The following is a 23,066-nucleotide window of genomic DNA, read 5'->3' as shown; positions in this document are numbered from 1 at the left end:
CAATGTACACAAAGCACTAAATGAGAGCATCCAGACCTAAAAACTTTATAAATTCTGTCAGTAAAACAATGACAACGTTTAAAACTAGGAACAACCTTTCTCTTGTTCCCTTCTCACCCCCACAGCTTGGAAAACCTCAAAGGCTAGGCAAGAAATGGAAGTTCATAGTGAAATCCCTCAGGATAGGCTATGGAAGGGGAAAGAGGAAGGCAGGAACAGGCAGGTCCCTGAGCAGTGACTGAAGAGGCACCATTACAAGCTCCACTCTTTCCCACTAGGAATCTCACACCCCCTGGAGAAAGGAAAATGAAGCAGCAACCTCCTTGGAGACTAGCTGAGAAAAACTGGATTCTACTAGTTTACAAAGAAAAAAAAGAAGAAGAGGAGGAGGAGGAAGAAAAGGAAGAAAGACAAATCGGATCACCTTAACTGCCTAGATTATAAAACCTGAAATATAAAGATGGCTCTAATGCAAATGATATTCATCAATTTTTAGCCTCAAAAACAAAGATGAAAGGAGATATTTGCCAGGCTAGTACCAGAGTTCATTTTCCTGTGGTGATGGGGTTTTTCTAGACATTAACAAGAATCTATTTTTGAATGCACCGAAAACATTAATTCATCTATCCACACTGAAATTCTTAATCCTAAAAAAGAAAACCCATAATTCACTCTTGATGGGAATAAGTACATTTTATTATAAAACTACTAAATCTTCCTAAGAGCAAATAGAAAACTAAAAATTCTACATTTAACAAACTCTTCAGACTTTTTCAGATATCCTAGCACTAGCAAAAGTAAAACCATTTCATTTGTTTAAAAGTATACTTCCTACAATAGCAACTGAACAGGGATAAAAGCAACCAAAGAGGCACTAAGTGACACTAACACATTACACTGAATGTGGGCCACTGCACAGCTACAGTCTACTAACCTCATTTGTGATACTCATGTGTGATGCTATATTTAATGCATTCTTATCAGAAGACTTAAGCTACATACTTCCCAACTTTAGCTTTATGGTTTAAAATAAACCACTAGAGCAATGACTTTAACTGGTTCAACTTTAAAACCTACCATCCTTCTGGGGACCAAGATCACAAAACAAAACATCAAAAGATGAAAAGGATAGGCAAAAAATTATGCAAAGTATATACAAATGACAAGGCTATTACAAAGCAACCAAATCTGGGTCAGACGTTGACATTTGCTCCAATTGGGCAACTGATCCAAAGCAAATCAAACACATGAGAGATGACCAAGGTCTTTATAGGAATAGGTTTTTCATACATTCATCTATTGATCTCTCAGTGGATCACTTAGATTCTGAACAGGAAAGTTTAGTAATTAAACTTATGTATGTTAGTCATGAAAAGGTGCTCCACTAAAAGTTGCCAAGACTCATGCCAAGCACTGGTGGCTGAAGCCTGTAATCCTAACTACTCAGGAGGCTGAGATCTAAGGACTACGATTTGAAGCTATTCTAGGTAGCAAAGTGTCTAAGACTCTTATCTCCAATCAACCACCCCAAATCCAGAAGTGGAGTTGTGGCTCAAGTGGTAGAGCACCAACCTTGAACAAAAAAGGGGCAGTGTCCAGGCTGAGATCAAACCCTAGTACTGGTACCAAAAAAGAAAAAAAAGTTGCTGCCGGAAGTGGCACTGAGGCTCCAGTGGTAGAGCATTAGTTTTCAACACAAAGAGGCTCAAAGATAGAGCCCAAGCCCTGAGTTCAAACAAGGACAAGCAAAAAAAAAAAAAAAAATCCATATCCCAGAGCTGGTGGCTCACATACCTATAATCCTAGCTACTAAGGAGGCTGAGATCTGAAGATGGTGGTTCAAAGCCAGCCTGAGCAAGAAAGTTGGCGAGACTCTCATCTCCAATAAACTACTCAGAAAAAGCCGGAAGTGGTGCTGTGGCTCAAGTGTTAGAGCCCTAGCCTTGAGCATAGAAAGACTCAGGGACAGAGCCCAGGACCGGCAAAAAAAAAAAAAGGTGGCAAGCCAGTAGCCAGTGACTTCATGCCTGCAATCCTAGCTACACAAGAGGCTGAGATCTGAAGACAGTGGTTCACAGCCTGCTTGCTTATGAAAGTCCGTGAGATTCTTATCTCCAATTAGCCACCAGAAGACCAGAGGTGGCACTGTGGCTCAAAGTGGTGGAGTGCTAGCCTTGAGTGAAAAGGACAGTGCCTAGGCAGAGTTCAAGCCCCACGACCAACTAAAAAAGCAAAGTTGCCAAGACTCAAAAGCTTAAGCCTAGACAGACAACATGTTAAGCCTCTTCACAAAGTGAGGGTGGCTTCCAACAGCTGAGTTGAGAACTTTGCTCCACTTTGGTCCACCAAGTGAAAAGCATGGGTGATGACTCGTCCAATCAGAACCATGGAAAGAAACCGGAAGTTGTGTTGTTCTTTTGATACTCACCAGACTACACCAAAGGCTCCATATCCAATAGGCCTATCGGGCTCAATATCCAGCTGCTGTTGCGGATGATGCGAGTGCTGATGATGGTGTGCCTTAACTGTAGCAGCTGCAGCAGCTTGTACCTGAGCTGGGGCTGCTGCAGCTGGTCCAGGAGCCTGTCCAGGTGCCGGTGATGGGAAATATGGCTGTTGTTGCCCAGGGTTTAACATAGCTGCGGCTGCTGCTGCTGCTGCGGCTGCGGCGGCAGCCGAAGAGGTATGCTGCTGTACAGGGTGTACAGCGGCAGCCGACCCCGGATGAAGATGGTGTTGAGGGTGGTGGTGGTGGTGAAGGTGAGGAGGAGGAAGGTGTGGAAGGTGGTGATGATGGTGGTGGTGGTGACCTGCTGCTGCTGCAGATGTACCGCCATTGTAAGCCGCCATCATTTTTGCGTTGGCTCTTGCGCCACAAAGAGACATTCAAAAAATGCCCTTTGATTGGAAAGCAAACTGGGTCAAGCTGTCATTTGGCCATTTAAAAAATGAAGAAAAACCACTCACTCCACCTCCAAAAAACATAGAGCGTAACTGGCTTTATGTCTTCATCAGTCAATCCAAACAAGTTAAGAGGATCTTGGTGTTTAAGTTTTGAGTGAGTGTGAATGTGGAAGGATATGGGTTGCCAAAAAAGAAAAAAGAAAAAGGAAAAGAAAGGAAAAAAAGAAAAGAAAAGGGGGGGAAAAAAAGGACCCCTTCCCCCCAGGATTCCTGCCACAAGTGGGTACTAAAACTCCATCCTTAATTTGGGGGAGGCTCCAACTTTGAATGTGGGAATAAAGGCCAAATCTCCCGACCCCCTGAACTCCACACACGAAAAGGATCAGGTAACACGCCACCCTTAGAATCCTGTAAGAGGGTTGACTCATCTACCCCTTCCATTCCCACATCCTTTTCTAAACACCTACCACCTCCTCAAAAAAACACAATTTCGACAGATTTCCCAGCCACCCTAAAACCCAAAAGATGGGGGGGAAATTTGCAAAGAAAACCTGCTTCTGGCTTCCCCCCCCCCTCGAACTCTCAGGCCTTTCCTACATCTCCCCCTACTCCTAGTCTAGTCAGGTTGACCTGATGGGGGGGGGGGGTTGCGGGGGGGGGGGGTGTACCAAACTTTCCTGGGCAGAATGCGCGACGGGAAGGAGGCTGGACAGAGTGAGGAGAGAAGGCGAAAGGCAGGGCGGGGGGGTGGGGGGGAGGGAGAGAACCCGGGGAAAAGTGAAGGTAAAGAGGTGCTGGGGAAAATGAAAGAGCAGTGGGCAGCACTCGGACGCCCAGACAGAGGGAACCGCCCCGGGAAGAGGTTAGGGTCCCGGGGCCAAAGAAAAAGAGCCCCGGGAGGCGGGCGGGGTACGGTCGGAAGCGGGCTGACTCCGGCCCCCGCCGCCGCCGGCGGCTTCTGCTGAGGAGGGTTGGGGGGGAGAGCGGGTGGGTCCCCCGTGCGACGGCCCCTGCAGGGCTCAAGGCTGCTCCGTCTCCCCCCCTCCCCCCCACCCGGCGTCCGACCCCGGGGCCGATTTCTCCTCAGCCGCCGCGGCTGCTTTCTCTTCGGCCGCCGCCTCCACCTCCTCCTCCTCCTCAGCCGCCGGTGCCGCCGCGGCCGGACTCACCTCCCCTAGCAAAGCCGGATAGAGCGGAGCCAGCGGCGGACACGCGCAACCAGCTTCCGAGGCCCCGCCCCCGCCTCGCACTGACCGGCTGCCTTAGCCAATCCACGCCCACCTGTCCGCGTCCGTCTCCAATCCTGGGCCGAAAACTTCAGACAGGCGCACTGTTCGACCAGTGGCAGCAAGGTGTGGGTCTCCTGGGGAAATTCCGCCCCCAATGCGGGATGGGCAGATAGAAAGACCAATCAAGAGGCAGATCTTGGCTTGACCGACAAGGTTGATAGCCAATTAAAAATCAAAAATCTCTGACATTTTCTTTTGCCTCTCTCCTCTTTTCTTTTTCTTCTTTTATTTTTTTTGGCAGGAGCAGGAAGCTGCGTGCTAATCCCGCCTGCAAAAGCTAGAAGAAAGGGGCGGAATGAAAGAACCAATCATGAGCCAGGAACAAAGAACAGACTAACCAATCCTCGGGTTGAAGATGAGATGGGCTGGTACTCGGGCCAGATAGACATTTAATTTGGCAAATGGAAAAAAAGATTGCTCTAAGTCCCGCCTTCAGATCATCTGTAGGGCTGGATTGTGGAGAATTCGCTACCACGTCCGAGACGACCACCTCGAGGGGGCGTGGTTATCAGAAAGGGGTGTGGTCTAAAGGAGGCGTGGTCACGTTAAAGAAGGCGGAGTCCAAAGCATTGGTGGTCCATTTTAAAAGCTCACTACCCCTTTTAAGGCCTAAGATGAGGAAAAGTAGAGAAAAACGAATATTGAGCTTCAGAAGCTCGAAATCCAAAAAGGTCCAAAAAGATAACAGTCACAGAAGAAACTCACTAGACAGACAGTTCATAGACAATGGCTGGTCTTCATAATTTATCTTCATCTTGTCAAAAGAAAAAAAAGAGGCATTAACTGCTGCATTCAGAATGCTCACTCCACTGACGGTAAAGCTATCGATAGAAATTAAAACAACAAAAAAGTAGGTGTAACCCTAAAAAGAGTAATTTTTCTCCCCAAATTTTCTAATTAAGATCTGGTCATTGAAATTTTTACTAAAATAACATCATTCACATTCTTTCAGTTACCTGAATTTACTCTTAAAATATGAAATAACAACATTTCCAGACTTTATTTGTAATTAAACTGTATATACCCAACCTGGAGGTCATTTTTGACCTGTTTTGCCTGTTCACACTCCTCTTTTAACCCATCATTTCCTTTCCTACAGACTATCTCTTCCTTAAACCATCCTCTTTTAAATTCCCATCATTGGCAAATGACACTGGTGTTCTCTGTAAATTTACTGTGGCTAAACAAAGAAGAAAAGCATACTCAGCTTTTTGCAGAAATTATTCTGGGAAAGATTCTGAGGTATCATTCAGGGTGCAATGTGATTTGGAAGTGTAAGGAATTTCTCTGGATTGAGTTCCAGAAAAGTTTATCACAGACCTGTGTTCTTGAACTTCAAGACAGGAATATATGACGTGAAAAAGTTTATTTTGATGAACAAGCATAAATAAATAATAAAAATACAGTAGTCTATCCTAATGTGAGGTTTCAGCTTTGAATTGTATGCTATTTTGAGTAATAGGATGAAATCTTGCACTATCTCATGGTATCATACTGGAAATCATCCTTTTGTCCAATGTATTTACACTGTATATACTACTTTCTCATTAGTGACTTAATAGCTTTCAATTTTCATATCAACAATTACAATATTGCAGTACTTACATTCAAGTTGCCCTGATATAGTAGTCTCCCATGATACCTAACTCATTTCTCCTTACTTCCTTCCATCTCTAAACCATTATATCATCTCACTTTATCACAAGAAAAAGGATGATGGAGACAGATCTGAGGATTGTGTTTCAAATCCAGCCCTCCACTGCCAAGGTGGGAGTTGGGGAGGATATAGATGCAGAGAGAGAATTTTGTAACACTCTTATCTCCAATAGCAAAAGACCAAAAGTGGAGGTGTGACTCAAGTGGTAGAGCATAAACCTTGATCAAAAAAGCCATGAAAGGGCTGGGAAGGTGTCTCAGTGGTAGAGTGCTTGCCTTGCATGCATGAGGCCCTGGGTTCAATTCCTCAGCACCACATAAGCAAAAAGAAAAAAGCCAGAAGTGGTGCTGTGGCTCAAGTGGTAGAGCGCTAGCCTTGAGCTGAAGAGCTGAGGGACAGCTCCCAGGCCCAGAGTTCAGGCCCCACGACCGGACCCAAAAAAAAAAAAAAAAAAAAGTCATGAAAAAGTGAGAGGCCCTGAGTTCAAGCTTCAGTACTGGAACAAAAAAAAAAAAAAAGGAAAGAAGAAGGGAGAGGAAGAATAGACAGAAAGGAAGAAAGAAAGGTGGGTGATTACAATAGAATGAAGTATGTTGGAGTCAGAGCTCATTCACATAATAAAATTACATATATTCCCAAATCTAAAACTTTTCAAGGGCCCACATGATACCACAGTGGAAAATCCCACCTCTGACCTATGTCACAATCATAACATCAGAAAACATTGTGTGAAATTACCTTAAGGCAATGTGTATGAGGTTTATATGAAACAAATAAATGTTGGGTTTAGAGTTAAATAATGTGTGTGTGTGTGTGTGTGTGTGTGTGTGTGTGTGTGTGTGTGTGTGTGTGTGTGTGTGTATGCTTCAGGCATCCTATGGGGGTCTTTGAATCTTTCCCTTATGGATAAAGGGGTAATAACACACTGGCACCTGCCTACTTCAAGGTCCTTTTCCCTTACCTCTACCTTCTGAATTTCTTCAGGTCCTCAAATGCTTTGTTGCCTCCAAGCCTTTATCCCATCTTAAGTTCAAAACTCTTCCCACCCATGCTCTGCTTCTCTAATTCACCCTTCTGGTGTCTTCAGGTAAATTTCACTTTTTTTTCCCCTAGAAAGCCTTTCACTGATTGAGATTATATTTCTCTATATCTTCATGGCCTTGCTTCCTTCCTAGCACCGAGAACTCTATTTTAATTGCTTATTGAGTTTGACTAGGACAGAGAGCTTGTCTGTCTCAATGTTATATGTCCAGTTCTTAAGACAGTGCTTGAGAAAGGTGAAGGCTTTACAGATTTGCATGAATTCCTGAGTGCGGGACAAGCTAGTACAAACCCAAGCTTTGGTGTTCACTAGCTTTTTAATTCAACAACTGAACTAACCTTTCTCAGTCATAGTTGCCTCAACTGAAATAAACATAGGTATCTCATCAAGTTGATTTTTGGATTAAATGAGGTGGTGCATCTAAAATATTTGGCAAGGAACAGATATTCAATATACATTCATTTTCTGTCACTCTTAATCTGGCATAATATTTGAGATACTTTCCCAATTTTCCAGTGCACCTCAGTCTCCTTTAAAGAATATTTTCCTAGGAAGTGGCGCTGTAGCTCAAGTGGTAGAGCGCTCGCCTTGAGCTGAAGAGCTGAGGGACAGCGCCCAGGCCCAGAGTTCAAGCCCCACGACCAACAAAAAAAAAAAAAAAAAAAAAAAAAAAAAATTAAAGAATATTTTCCTAGATGTTTCTTCAACATGCAAATTCCCTGTTCCCCCCCTAAACCTCCTGATCAGAACTTGGGGTGGGAAAAGGGAGTGAAAATTTGTTTAACAAGCAGAAGAGTTGGAGAAGCACCAACCTAGAGGAAGAGGATTAGTCTTAAATTTTATATTCAGCACATAGTATCATATCATACACATGAAATAAATTAATCCACCAGAAAATGACTACTCATTAAGAGTTAAGTAACTCTACATTTCTCATTTATTGAGTACCAATAATATCTAGGCATGATGCTAGCATCAGCAAGGAAGAAGGGAGATGGTCGTATTCAAATCTCTGGCCCTCTCTAAGAGTTTTAAGGGTGCGCATTCTCCAGGGGATACATGAAGTGACACATTAGGCTCCTGGGAGAAATTAGTACAACTCCTGTCTGGGTGTGGTGGCACAGTCCTATAATCTCAGCACTCTCAAGCCTAAGGCAAAGGAATCTTGAGTACAAGACAAATCTGCATTATGAAGAAAGATCCAGTATCCAAAAACAAAAAACCCAAATATACACGCACACATGGTACAATTTGATTTCTGTTTGGTGATGTACATACTAAGAGTGCTGTGTATTTATAATTTATAAATAAATAATATACAAAAATTAAGATGTGCGGAGTGCTAGTGGCTCACGTCTGCAATCCTAGCTACTCACGAGGCTGAGATATGAGGGTCAAGGTTCAAAAGCAGCCCAGGCAGGAAAGTCCATCAGACTCTTGTCTCTAATTAACCACCAGAAACACAGAGGTGGCTCAAGTGGTAGGATGCTTGCCTTGAGCTGAAGAACTCAGGGACAGCGCCCAGGCCCAGAGTTCAAGCCCCACGACCAACCCCCCCCCCCAAAAAAAAATTGAGATACTATGCCTCTGCAAAATTATCAAAAATATTGGGAAATCCTTGGTATAGTGGCCATTAATGTTCATGGTTTAGAGCAGAGCCACTCATGGAAGCCACAGATGAACTTTAAATTTATCTAGTAGTCAAATTACAAAGCTAAAATAAACAATTGTTTTTGATATATTTTATTTAATCTACTATATCCAAAAGATTGTAATTTTAACATGTAACAAATCTTTTTAAAATATACATACATCTATAGAATACCAAACCTTTGAAATCTGCTACATATTTTGCATATACTTATAGTACCACTCAAACTGAATTAATACCAGCTGTAGAGAGGCTGAGAAGTAGAAAGATTACCAGGCCAGCCAGGGCTATAAAGCAAGTTTCAAGCCAGGCTGGGTTACATTGTTTGAAAAAAAAAACAAATCAAGTTTGGTATGATGGTGCACATCTGTGATCTCACCACCCACAAGGTTGAGGCAGAAGGATCTTGGGTTCAAGGCCAGCCTGCCCTACATGGTGAAACTCTGTGACAAACAATGCAAGGGTCCTCAGTCACACTTGCCATTGCTCATTAGACATGGCTATCTGTAACTAATGACTACCACATTAGCACAGAGCTAGATCACAGGGTTAAATTTTTGCTCTTTCCTTAACCTAGATATATGACTTCTGACAAATTCCTCAACCTATATTAGTGTGGTGTCCTTGGCTGTGAAATAAAAAGAATCCCTGACTTCTTCCTCTGTGATGATTCAAAGTGATAATTCAGGGACCTGCTGGCTCCTCATCAGTGGTAATAAGTGGAGTGGTTATTACTAGCATTACAATCCAAGGCAAAGTACCCCCAAAGTGCCAGATGAGAAATGTGCTTTGCACTCAGCTCAACTCATGTCTCCAGCATTCTATCCACATCAAGTGCCAGTTCCCTTAAACACTTCACCAGCCAGTATAATTTCCGGCCCTTTTCCATCCCATTCCATTTTCAGGAGCTGAGCATGATGAACGAGAAGTCGGAAGTGAGTCAGCAGGATAGCACTCAGAGCCGAAAAAAGCAAGCAGGACATCAGAATGCATAAGCAAGAATACAATGTGCAGGAAGTGGGAGGTGATCTTCCTTTTCTTCCAAGAACTAGTTCTCTTCAGGAGTTATCTACAGACTTTTTGTACAACTTGGGCCTGACCCAGAGGGTTGAAAAGACTACCAAGAGAGCACCTCAATACAAGAGGTGATCAATACAAATTCTCCTACTTTCAAGTTTAGCAGCCTTGGGCCTTTTTATACAACATCTTCCCAAGGATAAGTAGAATCACTTCTGACCTTTCAACATATACCTCTTCCGGGTCATGTTTCCTGAGCATACCAGGACCTTGGCTGAGTAAATAATATTTTTCACACTAAATCCTCTGGTGGGCAGATAAGATCACTGCTGACCTTTCAGCACAAACTCCTGGGTCAGGCTTTAAGTCCAAGCTCCTCCCTCAAGCCTGGCTACCTTTTTACTTCTATCGTCTTGAAACCTAGAGGTTTCAAGGTTTTGCTCTTGGACCCTCAAATCATTCATGGAGCTTTTCTCTGATACTAGACCCTCTGGATCTCTCCTTCCCTTGAAGAGCTGAGACATTTGATGTATACAACATTGATCAGAAACTTGATGCTCTGGCTGGGAAGGTGGCTCAGGGGTAGAGTGCTTGCCTTGTATGCATGAGGCCCTGGGTTCGATTCCTCAGCACCACATAAGCAAAAAGAAAAGAGCCGGAAGTGGCGCTGTGGCTCAAGTGGTAGAGCGCTAGGCTTGAGCTGAAGAGCTGAGGGACAGCTCCCAGGCCCAGAGTTTAGGACCCATGACCGGACCCAAAAAAAAAAAATTTAAAAAAAAATAAACGATGCTCTGAAATATTTTCTAGCTGTGTGGCCTTGCACACCTAACACTTTCAAGCTTCACTTCATGGTCTATGTAATGGGGTTAGTAACGCCTATTGTGAAGTAGAAAGGAATATGGAGATAATTAAATAAGGTTCCCTGTTACTATGCAAAACATCTAACACAATGTCTGACCCTCTGAATAAAGGAAACTTCCTCTCTTGCAGCCTTGTTTAATTGTTCTTTTTCCTCCCTTGTTTCCTCCCATTTCCAAGGCTCTTCTAGTTGTTTGGAAAGCTGGTTGGAGGGGAGTGGGAGGGAGATGGACGATATGTGATCTTTAGATCTTAGTAAGCTGTGAAATACTTCTACTTCCCCTCATTCTTTTTCCTGACTCCCTTCTGACCCTCTAGTGCCAAAAAGAAAGCTGGAGGGTGAGCAAGGCTATACACCTTCTAGACATTTGGTAGTGCTACAGAACTAAGGGCATTTTCAGGATCAGCTACGGGAAGGCCCAAGAATCAAGTCAGAGAGATAGCAGAAAAACTGATCAGAAAAACTGACTCCTGTGTCAGGAGTCAATAGCAGCTAAGATCAAGATTGGGGCATACCCCATTCCAGGGTCTGAGAAGGGGCAAACAAGTCTAAGTTCATGTTCAACTCCCTCACAGCTGGGCCTCCAATCATCTCAGTAACACAGATTCAGAGTTCAAGATTTTCCTTTGCATATTTCTGAAGGTTTTGGCCTCATCCTATCCTTCTCCAACTTCTAGTCTCTGCTCCAAACTGCAGGATCAAATAGCCGAGATTCATGTCTTTGTATGTGAGTCAAACAAGGCCTCCAACTTTGCATTTTCTCAGGTGAATCAATGGTAAATATTTTATCTTAAAATGAGTTTTAAAAGTAGTCTTTAAAAATATTATAAAAAGAGGGGCTGGGAAGGTGGCTCGGAGGTAGAGCGCTTGCCTTGCATGTGTGAGGCCCTGGGTTTGACTCCTCAGCACCACATAAGCAAAAAGAAAAAAGCCGGAAGTGGCACTGTGACTCAAGTGGTAGAGTGCTAGCCTTGAGCTAAAGAGCTGAGGGACAGAGCCCAGGCCCAGAGTTCAGGCCCCACGACTGGACCAAAAAAAAAAAAAAAAAAAAAAAAAAAAAAAAAAATATATATATATATATATATATATATATATATATATATAATTATGCTGGGCTTCAATATAGCCCAATTGTAGCATGCTTGCCTAGCTTAACATCTGTAGGTCCCATTTTCACTTTGTGTGTGTGTGTGTGTGTGTGTGTGTGTGTGTGTGTGTGTGTGTTGTTATATGTGTGTGGTCCTGGGGTTTGAACTCAGGACTTCATGCTTGTTAGTCAAGGGCTCTACCACTTGTGCCATGCTACCAGGCCTATTTTGTTTTTTTGGGGGGGGCTAGGGGGTCTGTCGCAGGGCTTGAACTCTGGGCTTGGGCGCTGGTCCCTCAGCTCTTCAGCTCAACGCGAGCTCTCTACCACTTGAGCTACCGCGCCACTTCCTGTTTTTGTTTTTTTTTTTTAGACGAAGTCTCCTTATATAGCTTAGGTGGGATTTGAACTCTCTATCCTCCTACCTCAGCTTCCCAAGTGATGAGAGTACAGGCATGTGCCAATACACCTGGCCTTAAGTAATGAATTGTTTAGTCTTAATAAATAACAGTATAACTCTCATGTGTTGGGCAATAAAATGATTGAGCTGGAGATACAGCTGAATAGTAGAGAATTTGTCTAATATGTACAAGGTCCTGGGTTTCATGACCAGCATCACAAAACAAAGAAAAACTAATGAGCTGAGTAATAGTAGGTCATACCTATAATCCTTACTACTCAAGAGGCTAAGATCTGAGGACTGTGGTTCAAAGCTAGCCTGGGCAGGAAAGTCCATGAGATACTTATCTCCAATTAACCACTAAAAAAACAAACAAACAAAAGCCAGCAGTGGAGTGGCTCAAGTGGTAGAATGTTATCCTTGAATGAAAGAGCTCAGGGAAAGCACACAAGGCCCTGAATTCAAGCTCCAGGACCAGCACCAAAAAGAAAAAAGAAAAAAGAAAGAAAGAAAAGGAGGAAAGGAAGAAAGAAAGGAAGGAAGGGAAAGAACGAAAGAAAGAAAGAAGATTAAAAAAAGAAAGAAAAACAAATGAGAAATGCTTAATGGTATTATACAGGAAATGATACATAGATCTATTTTTTTTAGCTTGAACTCCAAATGCAAGTCATTTTTTATCCGATGTGTACAAACTTCTACCTACTTACTCTCATATACCAACTTTCAGAGATCAACTTCCAGGACAGAATAAAGATTGTTTCTCTGAAAAGTCTTCAAGACAATGGTGCCAGTTTAAGGAGCAGTAGCCTTAAATAGCTGTACCTAGAGTTAGTTGGTGAAAACATGCTCTCTAAGACTACAGGGGGCAAGCAAACAGTATGTGGGCAAAGGCTAACAGAGTGGTAGTTCCCAGAGCTTGCTGTACATCCAAAATCACTTGCAATATCTTTTTTTTTTTTAAAGTGATCTTCTGGGCTGGGAAGGTGGCTCAGTGGTAGAGCACTTGCCTTACATACTTGAGGTTCAATTCCTCAGCACCACATAAGCAAAAAAGAAAAAAGCAGGAAGTGGCGCTGTGACTCAAGTGGTAGAGCGCTAGCCTTGAGCTGAAGAGCTGAGGGACAGCGCCCAGGCCCAGAGTTCAGGCCCCACGACTGGATGCCACCTCCCCCCCCCCCCCAAAGTGATCTTCTTTAAACATTTAACAAGCAGCTGTGAAAGAAAGCAAGGGGGAAAAAAGCCTTCCCTCCACCAAAGAAGTATGGAGTGTGATCTTGATCCTAGGTATCAGGATTTTTTGTGTGTATGTGCCAGTCCTGGGGCTTGAACTAGGGGCCAGGGCACTGTCCCTGAGTTTTTGTACTCAAGTCTAGTGCTCTACCACTAAATAAAAAACAATAAATAAAAATAAAACTTATTCAACTAGCTATTTACTTAATTCTTGATGATTTCATTAACCTGTGAATACAAACAGTTTTACTTTATCTTTTCCAATATTTAGACCTTTCATTTATTTTTCTTGACTTATTCCACTGGCTGAACAGCAAACTGTTGAATAGAGGGCAAAACTTCCCTTGTTCCTAATCTTAGGAAACAGTCTTCTGCAATTCAGTCTTTTGGTATTTGTATAGTGTTACTGGTAGGGTTTTTTTTTTTAACGTTTTTTTGTTTTTGTGTTTTTTTTGGGGGGGATCTGGTCGTCGGTTGTGGGGCCTGAACTCTGGGCCTGGGAGCTGTCCCTCAGCTCTTCAGCTCAAGGCTAGCGCTCTACCACTTGAGCCACAGCGCCACTTCTGCCTTTTTTCTTTTTGCTTATGTGGTGCTGAGGAATCGAACCCAGGGCCTCATGCATGCAAGGCAAGCACTCTACCACTGAGCCACCTTCCCAGTCCCTACTGGTAGGTTTTTATAGATCATTTTTTATTAAGTTAAAGATGCTTTCCTCCAATCAAGTACCAGTGGCTTGCCTTTGTAATCCTAACTACCTGGGTGACTAAGATCTAAGGATCAAGTTTTGAAACCAACCCAGAAGAAAAGTCTGTATCATTTATCTCTAACCAGCAAAAAGCCAGAAGTGTAGCTGTAGCTCAAGTGATAGAGCACTAGCCTTGAGTGAAAAGGCTAAGAGACAATGCCCAAGCCCTGTTTTCAAGCCCTAATACTGGCAAAAAAAAATAAATAAATAAAAGTCTGAATTGCTTATGCTTCACTTATATTGCTTTGCTAAAAATATTGCAAGCTCCCTCTGTACGGTATTTTCACAATAAAAAATGGTTTTGGATTTTTTTTTTTTTTTTGGTCGGTTGTGGGGCCTGAACTCTGGGCCTGGGCGCTGTCCCTCAGCTCTTCACCTCAAGGCTAGCACTCTACCACTTGAGCCACAGTACCACTTCTGGCTTTTTCTGCTTATGTGGTGCTGAGGAATCAAACCCAGTGCCTCATGTATACAAGGCAAGCGTTCTACCACTGAGCCACCTTCCCAGCCCTTGGATTTTTTTTTCTAGTAATACTACACAGAGTGCATGGCTTTACATTCAAAAAGTCTTAAATTCTTCTGATTGCCAGTTATATTACCTTGTTTAAGTACTTTAATTTCCACCTCTGTTTTCTTACTTGTAAAATAATGGTAACTACTTTCTTTTGCCAAGATATTATAAATAGTATTGTTTTCCCTTAAATGCTGACATATGGTAAACTTTCAAGAAATATTATTACTTCTCTCCAGCCCTTGTCTTCTCTTAGTGACATTCTTTTGACTTCATAATGACATTTATGATATCTCTCCAAAAGTTAATAGGTTTTTTGAAAACAAAACAAAACATTACTGGTTCCATATGAAGGTCAGAACCTCATCTGTGGATAATGGTTTCTGCATGGGTTACAGTGACATGCAATGTCTAATCAAATGCTTGCCTCTGCTGACCACAGATTCCATAATTATTCCCAGGCTAAGACTTCCTGAGATTAACATGTTTTCTCAACCACTACAACAACAAAAGCCCTGTTCCAAATGATACCTAATTATATCACATTCACTGCTTTTAATAGTGTATGTAGAGAGAATGATTCACAAGTCTTGGCTTCAACTCATATGTGCAAAGAACCTTTATTGTTAGTTCATACAAATGTCTTAGGCCTAAAGTTTTCCAAGCTTTGAATCCAGCAGGAATCAAGGATGCCAGCCCAAGGATATCATGTAAACATTATGTTATTTTTCCCAAAGCAATATGATTCCAAACACCAGTCTAAGACCAAGTGTTAGATGAAGTGTTTCTCATAGATCTTTGAGGAAAAGAAATATAAGAATAATTTGTTTCTTATTTTATAAGAATTATCTTTGAGCCGGGCGCCGGTGGCTCACGCCTGTAATCCTAGCTACTCAGGAGGCTGAGATCTGAGAATCAAGGTTCAAAGCCAGCCTGGGCAGGAAAGACCGTGAGACTCCTATCTCCAATAAACCACTAGAAAACCGGAAGTGGTGCTGTAGCTCAAGTGGTAGAGCGCTCGCCTTGAGCTGAAGAGCTGAGGGACAGCGCCCAAGCCCAGAGTTCAAGCCTCATGACCGACAAAAAAAAAAAAAAAAAAAAGAATTATCTTTGTAGCTGGGCATCAGTGACTCAAGCCTGTAATCCTAGCTACTCAGGAAGCTGAGATCTGAGGATTGTGGTTCAAAGCCAGCCCAGGCAAGGAAAGTCTGTGAGACTCTTATCTCTAATTAACTACCAGAAAACTGAAAGTGGTGTTATGGCTCAAGTGATAGAGCACTCACTTTGAGCCGAAGAGCTCTGGGGGCAGCACCCAGGCTCAGAGTTCAAGCCTCAAGACTGCCAAAAAACAAACAAACAAAAAAGAATTATCTTGGACCCTGATGGCTCTCTCCTGTAATCCAAGCTACTCAGGAGGCTGGGGGAGGCTGAGAACTGAGGATCATTTGTAGATAGCCTAGGCAAGAAAGTGACTCTTGACTCTTATCTCTAATTTACTACCAAAAAGCAAGAAGTAAAACTGAGGCCTAAGTGTAGAGTGCCACCCTTGAGCAAAAAAGCTAAGAGACAATGCCTAGGCTCTGAGTTTGAGGTCAAGCCCCAGTATTGGTATATACTAGTATACACACACACACACACACACACACAGAAGAGCAGAAGGAGGGAGTGGGGGTGGGGAAAAGGGAAGAAGAGGAGAGGAGAAAGGGGGAGGAGGAAGAAAAACATCTCATCTCATCCATTTAGCTTTATGTATTCTACCTTATTTGGAGTTGTAACTCTTCCAACTATAAGGTAAGAAATGTTCCTACATGTTATTTTATGATGATAATTATTTACTTTCTTTACTTGGTGTGATGTTAGCAAATTTATCTTAATCTATCATATACTATCATTTTTTTTAAAGTCACTGATTTTTTTTTTCAATTTAAATTAAAAAACTTGGGCTGGGAAGGTGGCTCAGTGGTAGAGCGCTTGCCTTGCATGCATGAGGCCCTGGGTTCGATTCCTCAGCACCACATAAGCAAAAAGAAAAAATCCAGAAGTGGCACTGTGGCTCAAGTGGTAGAGTGCTAGCCTTGAGCTGAAAAGCTGAGGGACAGAGCCCAGTCCCAGAGTTCAGGCCCCACGACCGGACCTAAAAACAAATAAATTAAAAAACTTCAATTAAAAATTTTTTGTTTATTAATTATTTGTCTATATGTCTTTTTTGTAGCTGTTATTGGTTGTTGGGCCTGAACTCTGGCCCTGGGCGCTTTCCCTGATCTCTTCAGCTCAAGGTTAGTGCTCTACCACTTGAGCCACAGCACCACTTCTGGCCTTTTCTGCTTATGTGGTATGGAGGAATCGAACCCAGGGCCTCATGCAGGCAAGGCAAGCACTCTACCACTGAGCCACCTTCCTAGCCCAAAAACTTTAATTTTTGTTGCAAAGCCCAACACCTAAAAATCTTGAAATAATTAAAGCTGAAAACCCTAACTAGCAAGGGCATCTCAAGATGCCTAAATTTGTGGTAACAGATCAGCGAGGGTTATTATTACCCAGGGCAACTATGAACCTGTTTGGAGTCAATTTCAGATTTTAGTCTCTATATTACAAGCAGCGGATGTTGGTTCCCATGACAGAGGATTCTAAGAGACTGGGTACAGAGGCTCTGTTCTGCTCTATGTGATTAGTATCACCTGAAATTGACAATTGTCATTATCAATTTTAATTTCTAAACATGGAGAAGATATGGACAAGTTGAAAAAATAAAGAGCTAGTAAATACCAAGAGTCTCTCTCTTCCTCTGTCTGTCTGTCTGTCTGTCTCTCTCTCTCTCTCTCTCTCTGCTAGTACTGAGGCTTGAATCAAGGACCTTGAGCTCTCATTTGGCTTTTTAGTTCAAGACTGGTACTCTACCACTCTAGTCACACCTCAAACATCTCACTTTTTAGTGGTTAATTGGAAATAAGAGTCTCAAGAAATTTTTTTTTTTTTTTTTTGGGTCCGGTAGTGGGGCCTGAACTCTGGGCCTGGGCACTGTCCCTCAGCTCTTCAGCTCAAGGCTAGCGCTCTGCCACTTGAGCCACAGCGCCACTTCCAGCTTTTTTCTTTTTGCTTATGTGGTGCTGAGGAACCGAACCCAGGGCCTCGAGCATGCAAGGCAAGCGTTCTACCACTGAGCCACCTTCCCAGCCCCTCGCAAGAAATTTTTTGCCCAGGCTGGCTTCAAACTGCAATCTTCAGATTTCAGCTTCCTGAGTAGCTAGGATTACAGGCATGAGCCATCTGCACCTGGCCAAGTCTCCATTTTCATGGTGGCTAAGTAGAAAGAATCACTCTACCTGGCTTCTCTACAATGTTTACTGGCAGCGGGAAAGTGAATGGACAGAACAGTGCTTTACAAACTATGGGATCCCAGGCAGATTTAAGGAAAGACTCCCTTTTATTTTGTTAATGATTGAGGAGGTAATAGTTCTGCACACATGACATTGCTGCAGGCCATCCCTTTGCTGAGAAATGATAATGGAAACGAACATGGCCTGTGGGCTAAATACTGTCAGAACATGTTATCACCAAATCAATCAGGCCTATCCTATTTTAAAAGTCACGTTCCCAAACCTAGTAACCAGGCTGAGAGGCAGTTATGGTGAGAGGCTTGATGTAAAGTGGGGCAGAAGGTTCACAAAAGGACAGCCATAGGGTACGTCAAGTACTCAGGCCTCCAAATTCTGGGTGAATGTCTCAGACCATATTTTAGTAGTATAATATGCTGATGTACAATCAGAAGATAGTTGAAGACCTACCTTGGGATTAGTGTAATGGATCAGATAGAATGCTTGCAAGCATGAGGCTCTGAATTCAAACCCCATACTATCAAACAATAACACCCTAAAACACAGAAAAACCTATCATGTTGTTAGAATATATTCAGATCATCATTGGTTATTTAATGATGTTGTGATGTATTTAATGTGCCTATTGAGGTGGGGTTTTTTGTTTTGTTTTGTTTGTCAGTTGTGAGTCTTGAACTCTAGGCCTGGGCAATATCCATCAGCTCTTTTTTTGGGGGGGGGAGGTGTTAGTCGTGGGGCTTGAACTCTGGGCGTGGGTGCTGTCCTTGCGCTCTTCAGCTCAAGGCGAGCCCGCCGGGCGCATTACCACTTTTGAGCTCCATTTCCTTTTTTTTTTTAGTAGTTCAAACTGTATACAAAATATTTAAAGATACGGGCTGGGAAGGTGGCTCAGTGGTAGAGTACTTGCCTTGCATTCATGAGGCCCTGGGTTTGATTCCTCAGCACCACATAAGCAAAAAGAAAAAAGCCGGAAGTGGCGCTGTGGCTCAAGTGGTAGAGAGCTAGCCTTGAGCTGAAAAGCTCAGGGACAGCGCCCAGGCCCAGAGTTCAGGCCCCACGACCGGATCCAAAAAAAACCAACAAAATATTTAAAGATAAATTTCTTACTAACTCCTGTCACCTTTCACTCTGGACCAATCCTGATGCGAAGTGCTAATCAACTTGAGCAAGGAGACAGTTCTGTGAACTGTCAGCTTCAAACAGTGATCCTCAGATCTCAACCTCTTGAGTTATGTGTTTATTTTTTGTCTTCCTCTTATAAAACTGAAAATTACTGAGGGTTGCGTTTAGTTTTAGTTGTTTGTTGTTGTTGTTTGTTTTTAATGATGGCACTGCAGCTTGAACTTAGGGCCTCACTCTCACTTGGCTTTTTCTCTCTTGCTTTTTTGTTCTACCACTTGAGCCACAGTTCCACCCATCTTTTTTTGCTTGTTAAATGGAGATTAAAAAGTGTCACAGATTTTCCTGCTCAGGCTGGTTTTGAAGAGCAATCTTCAGATCTCAGCTTACTGTGTAGCTAGGATTAGAGGCATGAGCTACCAGTGCCCAGCTGTCTTAGTTCAGGTCATACCATATCCCATTACCCACAGAAATCATGAAAAGTAAATACATTCAGAAGCCACCTTCAAGGAAATAATAAGAATTAAATTAAAAAGAAGGCAAATTGTTACCAAATATCAGAGAAATCTTTAGTAACCTGGACTGACCAAATCTTTGTTTAAGAATTATACAACTCGCTGGGTGTTGGTGGCTCCTCACACTTGTAATCTTAGTGACTCAGGAGGCTGAGATCTGAGGATCATGGTTTAAAGTCAGCCCAGGCAGAAAAATTTGTGAGACTCTGTTCTCCAACAAAGTACTCTGAAAAAGCTAGAAGTGGCACTGTGGCTCAAATAGGAGAGCTCTAGCCTTGAGCAAAAGAAGCTCAGGGACAACACCCAAGCCTTGAGTTCAAGCCCCAGGACCAATAAATAAGTAAGTAAGTAAATAAATAAATAAATAATTGAAAACCTCCAGTGAGAAGAAAGGACCCCAGCTAGAATGGAAACAGTGAAACTAGAACTCTGTTAGGTTTATGTGCAGTCTCTCAGGTCTTCCTGAGGTCTTCCTTCAGGCGATAGGAAGGAGGTGGTTATCATCTATAAACTGACATATATGCTCACATTCTATTCCCTTCCTCAAGGGCCTTCCCCTGTGTACTCTTGCTCTTAGCAGGAATAGCCCTTATTTGTATCCTTCATTTTACAGATCCATTGAGATGCCCTCCCCCTGTGCTTGTGTATCTAAGCCAGGAACTAGTGGTTTCCTCTGTAATCCTAGGCATTCAGGAGGCTGAAATTGGAAGACCAAAAAAGAAAAAAAATCTACTGAAATGCTTATCTCCAATTGGCTAGCAAAAAGCTGGAATTGGAGGTTGGGCTCAAGTAGTAAGGTACCTACATTGAGCAAATAAGCTCAGGAAGAGTTCAAGGCCCCAAGTTCAAGTCCCAGTACCAACACACACACAAATCTACGAGTGCCAAAGCATGGATATATTCATGTCTGACCCTATACCAAAAGCCTCAAGAACAGAAGTCAGCCTGTATTTCCAGAACCTAGCACTGCACCTAGTTTAAGAGTGACATAGATGAATGTTTTTGAATGGTCAAATGGAAGGATATTTGTGTGTGTCTCTGTCTCTCACACTACACACACACACACACACACACACACACACACACACACACACACATACACGCACTCACGCACGCACTTATGACAGAGACCACTACATCCTTTAATTCCAGTGCTTCTTTAAGCTTATGTTAGTACTCCATACAGAAGCTGTTTAATCAATTTCAAGTAAATATAATCATGAAAATATAAAGGATAATACCATGGGAGTACTTATGTTACCAAGGAGAGAAGCATATTGCAAAGCTATGCAAAACCAGGAAACAAAACAGTGTGCCGACTGTGTAAAAATAGAGCAATCAATGAATCAAAATAAAAAGCCCACAACAAATAAAACTATGTCCAGGTATTAGTTCATGAAAGTGACATTTCCTGATCAATTAGGAAATGATGGATCACTCAGAGAATTCTGGAACAAATTCTTTAAAAAAACAACAACAGCCGGGCGCTGGTGGCTCACACCTGTAATCCTAGCTACTCAGGAGGCTGAGATCTGAGGATCATGATTCAAAGCCAGCCTGGGCAGAAAGTCCGTGAGACTCTTATGGCCAATAAACCACTAGAAAACCAGAAGTAGCGCTGTGGCTCAAGTGGTAGAGTGCTTGCCTTGAGCTGAAGAGCTGAGGGACAGCTCCCAGGCCCAGAGTTCAAGCCCCAAAATGGACAAAAACAAAAAAAACAAAAAAAAAATCCTTAAATCCTATATCATACTATATACAACCATATTTAAAGGTAATTTCCTAACTCCTGTCATCTTTCACTCTGGGCCAGACCTGATGCTAAGTGCTAATCAACATGAACAATGAGACAGTTCTTTTTTTTTTTTTTTTTTTTTTGGGGGGGGGGTCCGGTCGTAGGGTCCCTCAGCTCTTCATGAAGGCTAGCACTCTACCACTTGTGCCACAGCGCTACTTCCAGTTTTCTTTTTTTTTTTTTTGGTCGGTCGTGGGGCTTGAACTCTGGGCCTGGGCACTGTCCCTCAGCTCTTCAGCTCAAGGCTAGCACTCTACCACTTGAGTCACAGTGCCACTTCTGGCTTTTTTTCTTTTTGCTTATGTGGTGCTGAGGAGTCGAACCCAGGGCCTCATGCATGCAAGGCAAGTGCTCTATCACTGAGCCACCTTCCCAGCCAACGATGAGACAGTTCTATAAACTTGGTATTATTACTTTTATTTCTATTTTTCAGATGAGTAATTGAGGCTCAAAGAATTTAAGTTTATAAATGCCTCTTAAAATGTCAGGGTAAGGCTGGGAAGGTGGCTCAGTGGTAGAGTGCTTGCCTCGCATTCATGAGGCCCTGAGTTCAATTCCTCAGCACCACATAAGTAGAAAAAGCTCGAAGTGGTTCTGTGGCTCAAATAGTAGAGTGCTAGCCTTGAGCTAAAGAGCTCAGGGACAGTGCCCAGGCCCAGAGTTCAGGCCCCACGACCAACAACAAAAAAAATGTCAGGGTAGTTGATACTCAATTCCAGGCCAACTAGTCCTGTAGGTTCCCCCCCACCCCCCTTTTTTTTTCCTGGTACTGGGATTAAATCAAGGCCTCATGTTTTTTAGGCAAACACTCTACCACTTGAGCTGTATCTCCAACCTTTGCAGCTTCTAGTCTTTGTATACATATATCTGTGTAATTTATTATCCTTTTAACTAATTATTAATTAATTAATTAATTAATTAATGTGTACTAAGGCTTGAACTCAGGACCTTGCACTTGCTAGGTGGATGCTCTACCACTTGAGCCACACTATCAACTCTTTTGTGTTGGTTATTTTCAGAGTCTTGTTTTTTTTTTTTTGTTTTTTTTTTGTTTTGTTTTTGGGTCCGGTCATGGGGCCTGAACTCTGGGCCTGGGCGCTGTCCTCAGCTCTTCAGCTCAAGGCTAGCGCTCTACCATTTGAGCCACAGTGCCACTTCCAGCTTTTTTCTTTTTGCTTATGTGGTGCTGAGGAATCGAACCCAGGGCCTGAGGCATGCAAGGCAAGCGCTCTACCACTGAGCCACCTTCCCAGCCCTCAGAGTCTTGTTTTATGTCCAGGCAGGTCTGTGTTGTTGAGGATTACAATACCTGCCACATTACCCAGCCATTGGTTGAGATGGAGTCTCTAGAACTTCTTTTTGCTTAGGCTGCCATCAAACTTTGATCCTTTGATATTACCCCTCAAGTAGATAGAATTATAGACAGGTACAACTGGGCCTAACTTATTTATTTCGTCATTTACCTATTTAGCTAGTTCTGGGGCGTGAACTCAAGGCTTGAGTACTGTATTGAGCTTTTTTTTCTCAAGGCTAGCACTCTACCACTTGAGCCACAGCTCTACTTCCTGCTTTTTGGTGGTTAATTAGAAATTAGAGTTTCACAGACTTTCCTGCCTTGGCTGACTTCAAACCTGATCCTCAGATCTCAGCCTTCTGAGTAGTATTATAGGTGTGAGCCACTGGCACCCAGCAATTTTTATTTTTAATTGACAAAATTTTAATTGTATATTTATAATGTTTTGCTGTGTGATCAAATGTGAAATGATGAAATCAAGTTATATGCATCTTTCCCTTCATGTACTTATTACCTTTTTTGTGGTGAGAACATTTGAAATTTAAGCAATTTTGAAATACACAATCCATTATTAGCTATAATCACCATATCTTATTCCTCCTACCTTTATACCTGACAG

The 23,066-nt window shown here is 42.6% G+C and overlaps 1 protein-coding gene across 1 annotated transcript in view; it reads right to left on the bottom strand.

The window, feature by feature from the left end:
* Nlk (nemo like kinase) overlaps positions 1-4,092 on the bottom strand; it is a 145,410-nt gene extending 141,318 nt beyond the window's left edge. Inside the window, exon 1 of the mRNA XM_070027279.1 lies at positions 2,429-4,092. Within this exon, the coding sequence (XP_069883380.1) occupies positions 2,429-2,886 (458 nt within the window). The 5' untranslated portion in view covers positions 2,887-4,092. The remainder of the gene's footprint in view (positions 1-2,428) is intronic.
* Between the last annotated feature and the right edge of the window lie 18,974 nt (positions 4,093-23,066).

This window comes from Dipodomys merriami, unplaced genomic scaffold, assembly GCF_024711535.1.
Source record: "Dipodomys merriami isolate MVZ:Mamm:240054 unplaced genomic scaffold, mDipMer1.0.p SCAF_19, whole genome shotgun sequence".
Lineage (NCBI taxonomy): Eukaryota > Metazoa > Chordata > Mammalia > Rodentia > Heteromyidae > Dipodomys > Dipodomys merriami.
Note: the sequence above shows the minus strand (reverse complement) of the source record. Positions and strands in the feature narration are given on the sequence as shown.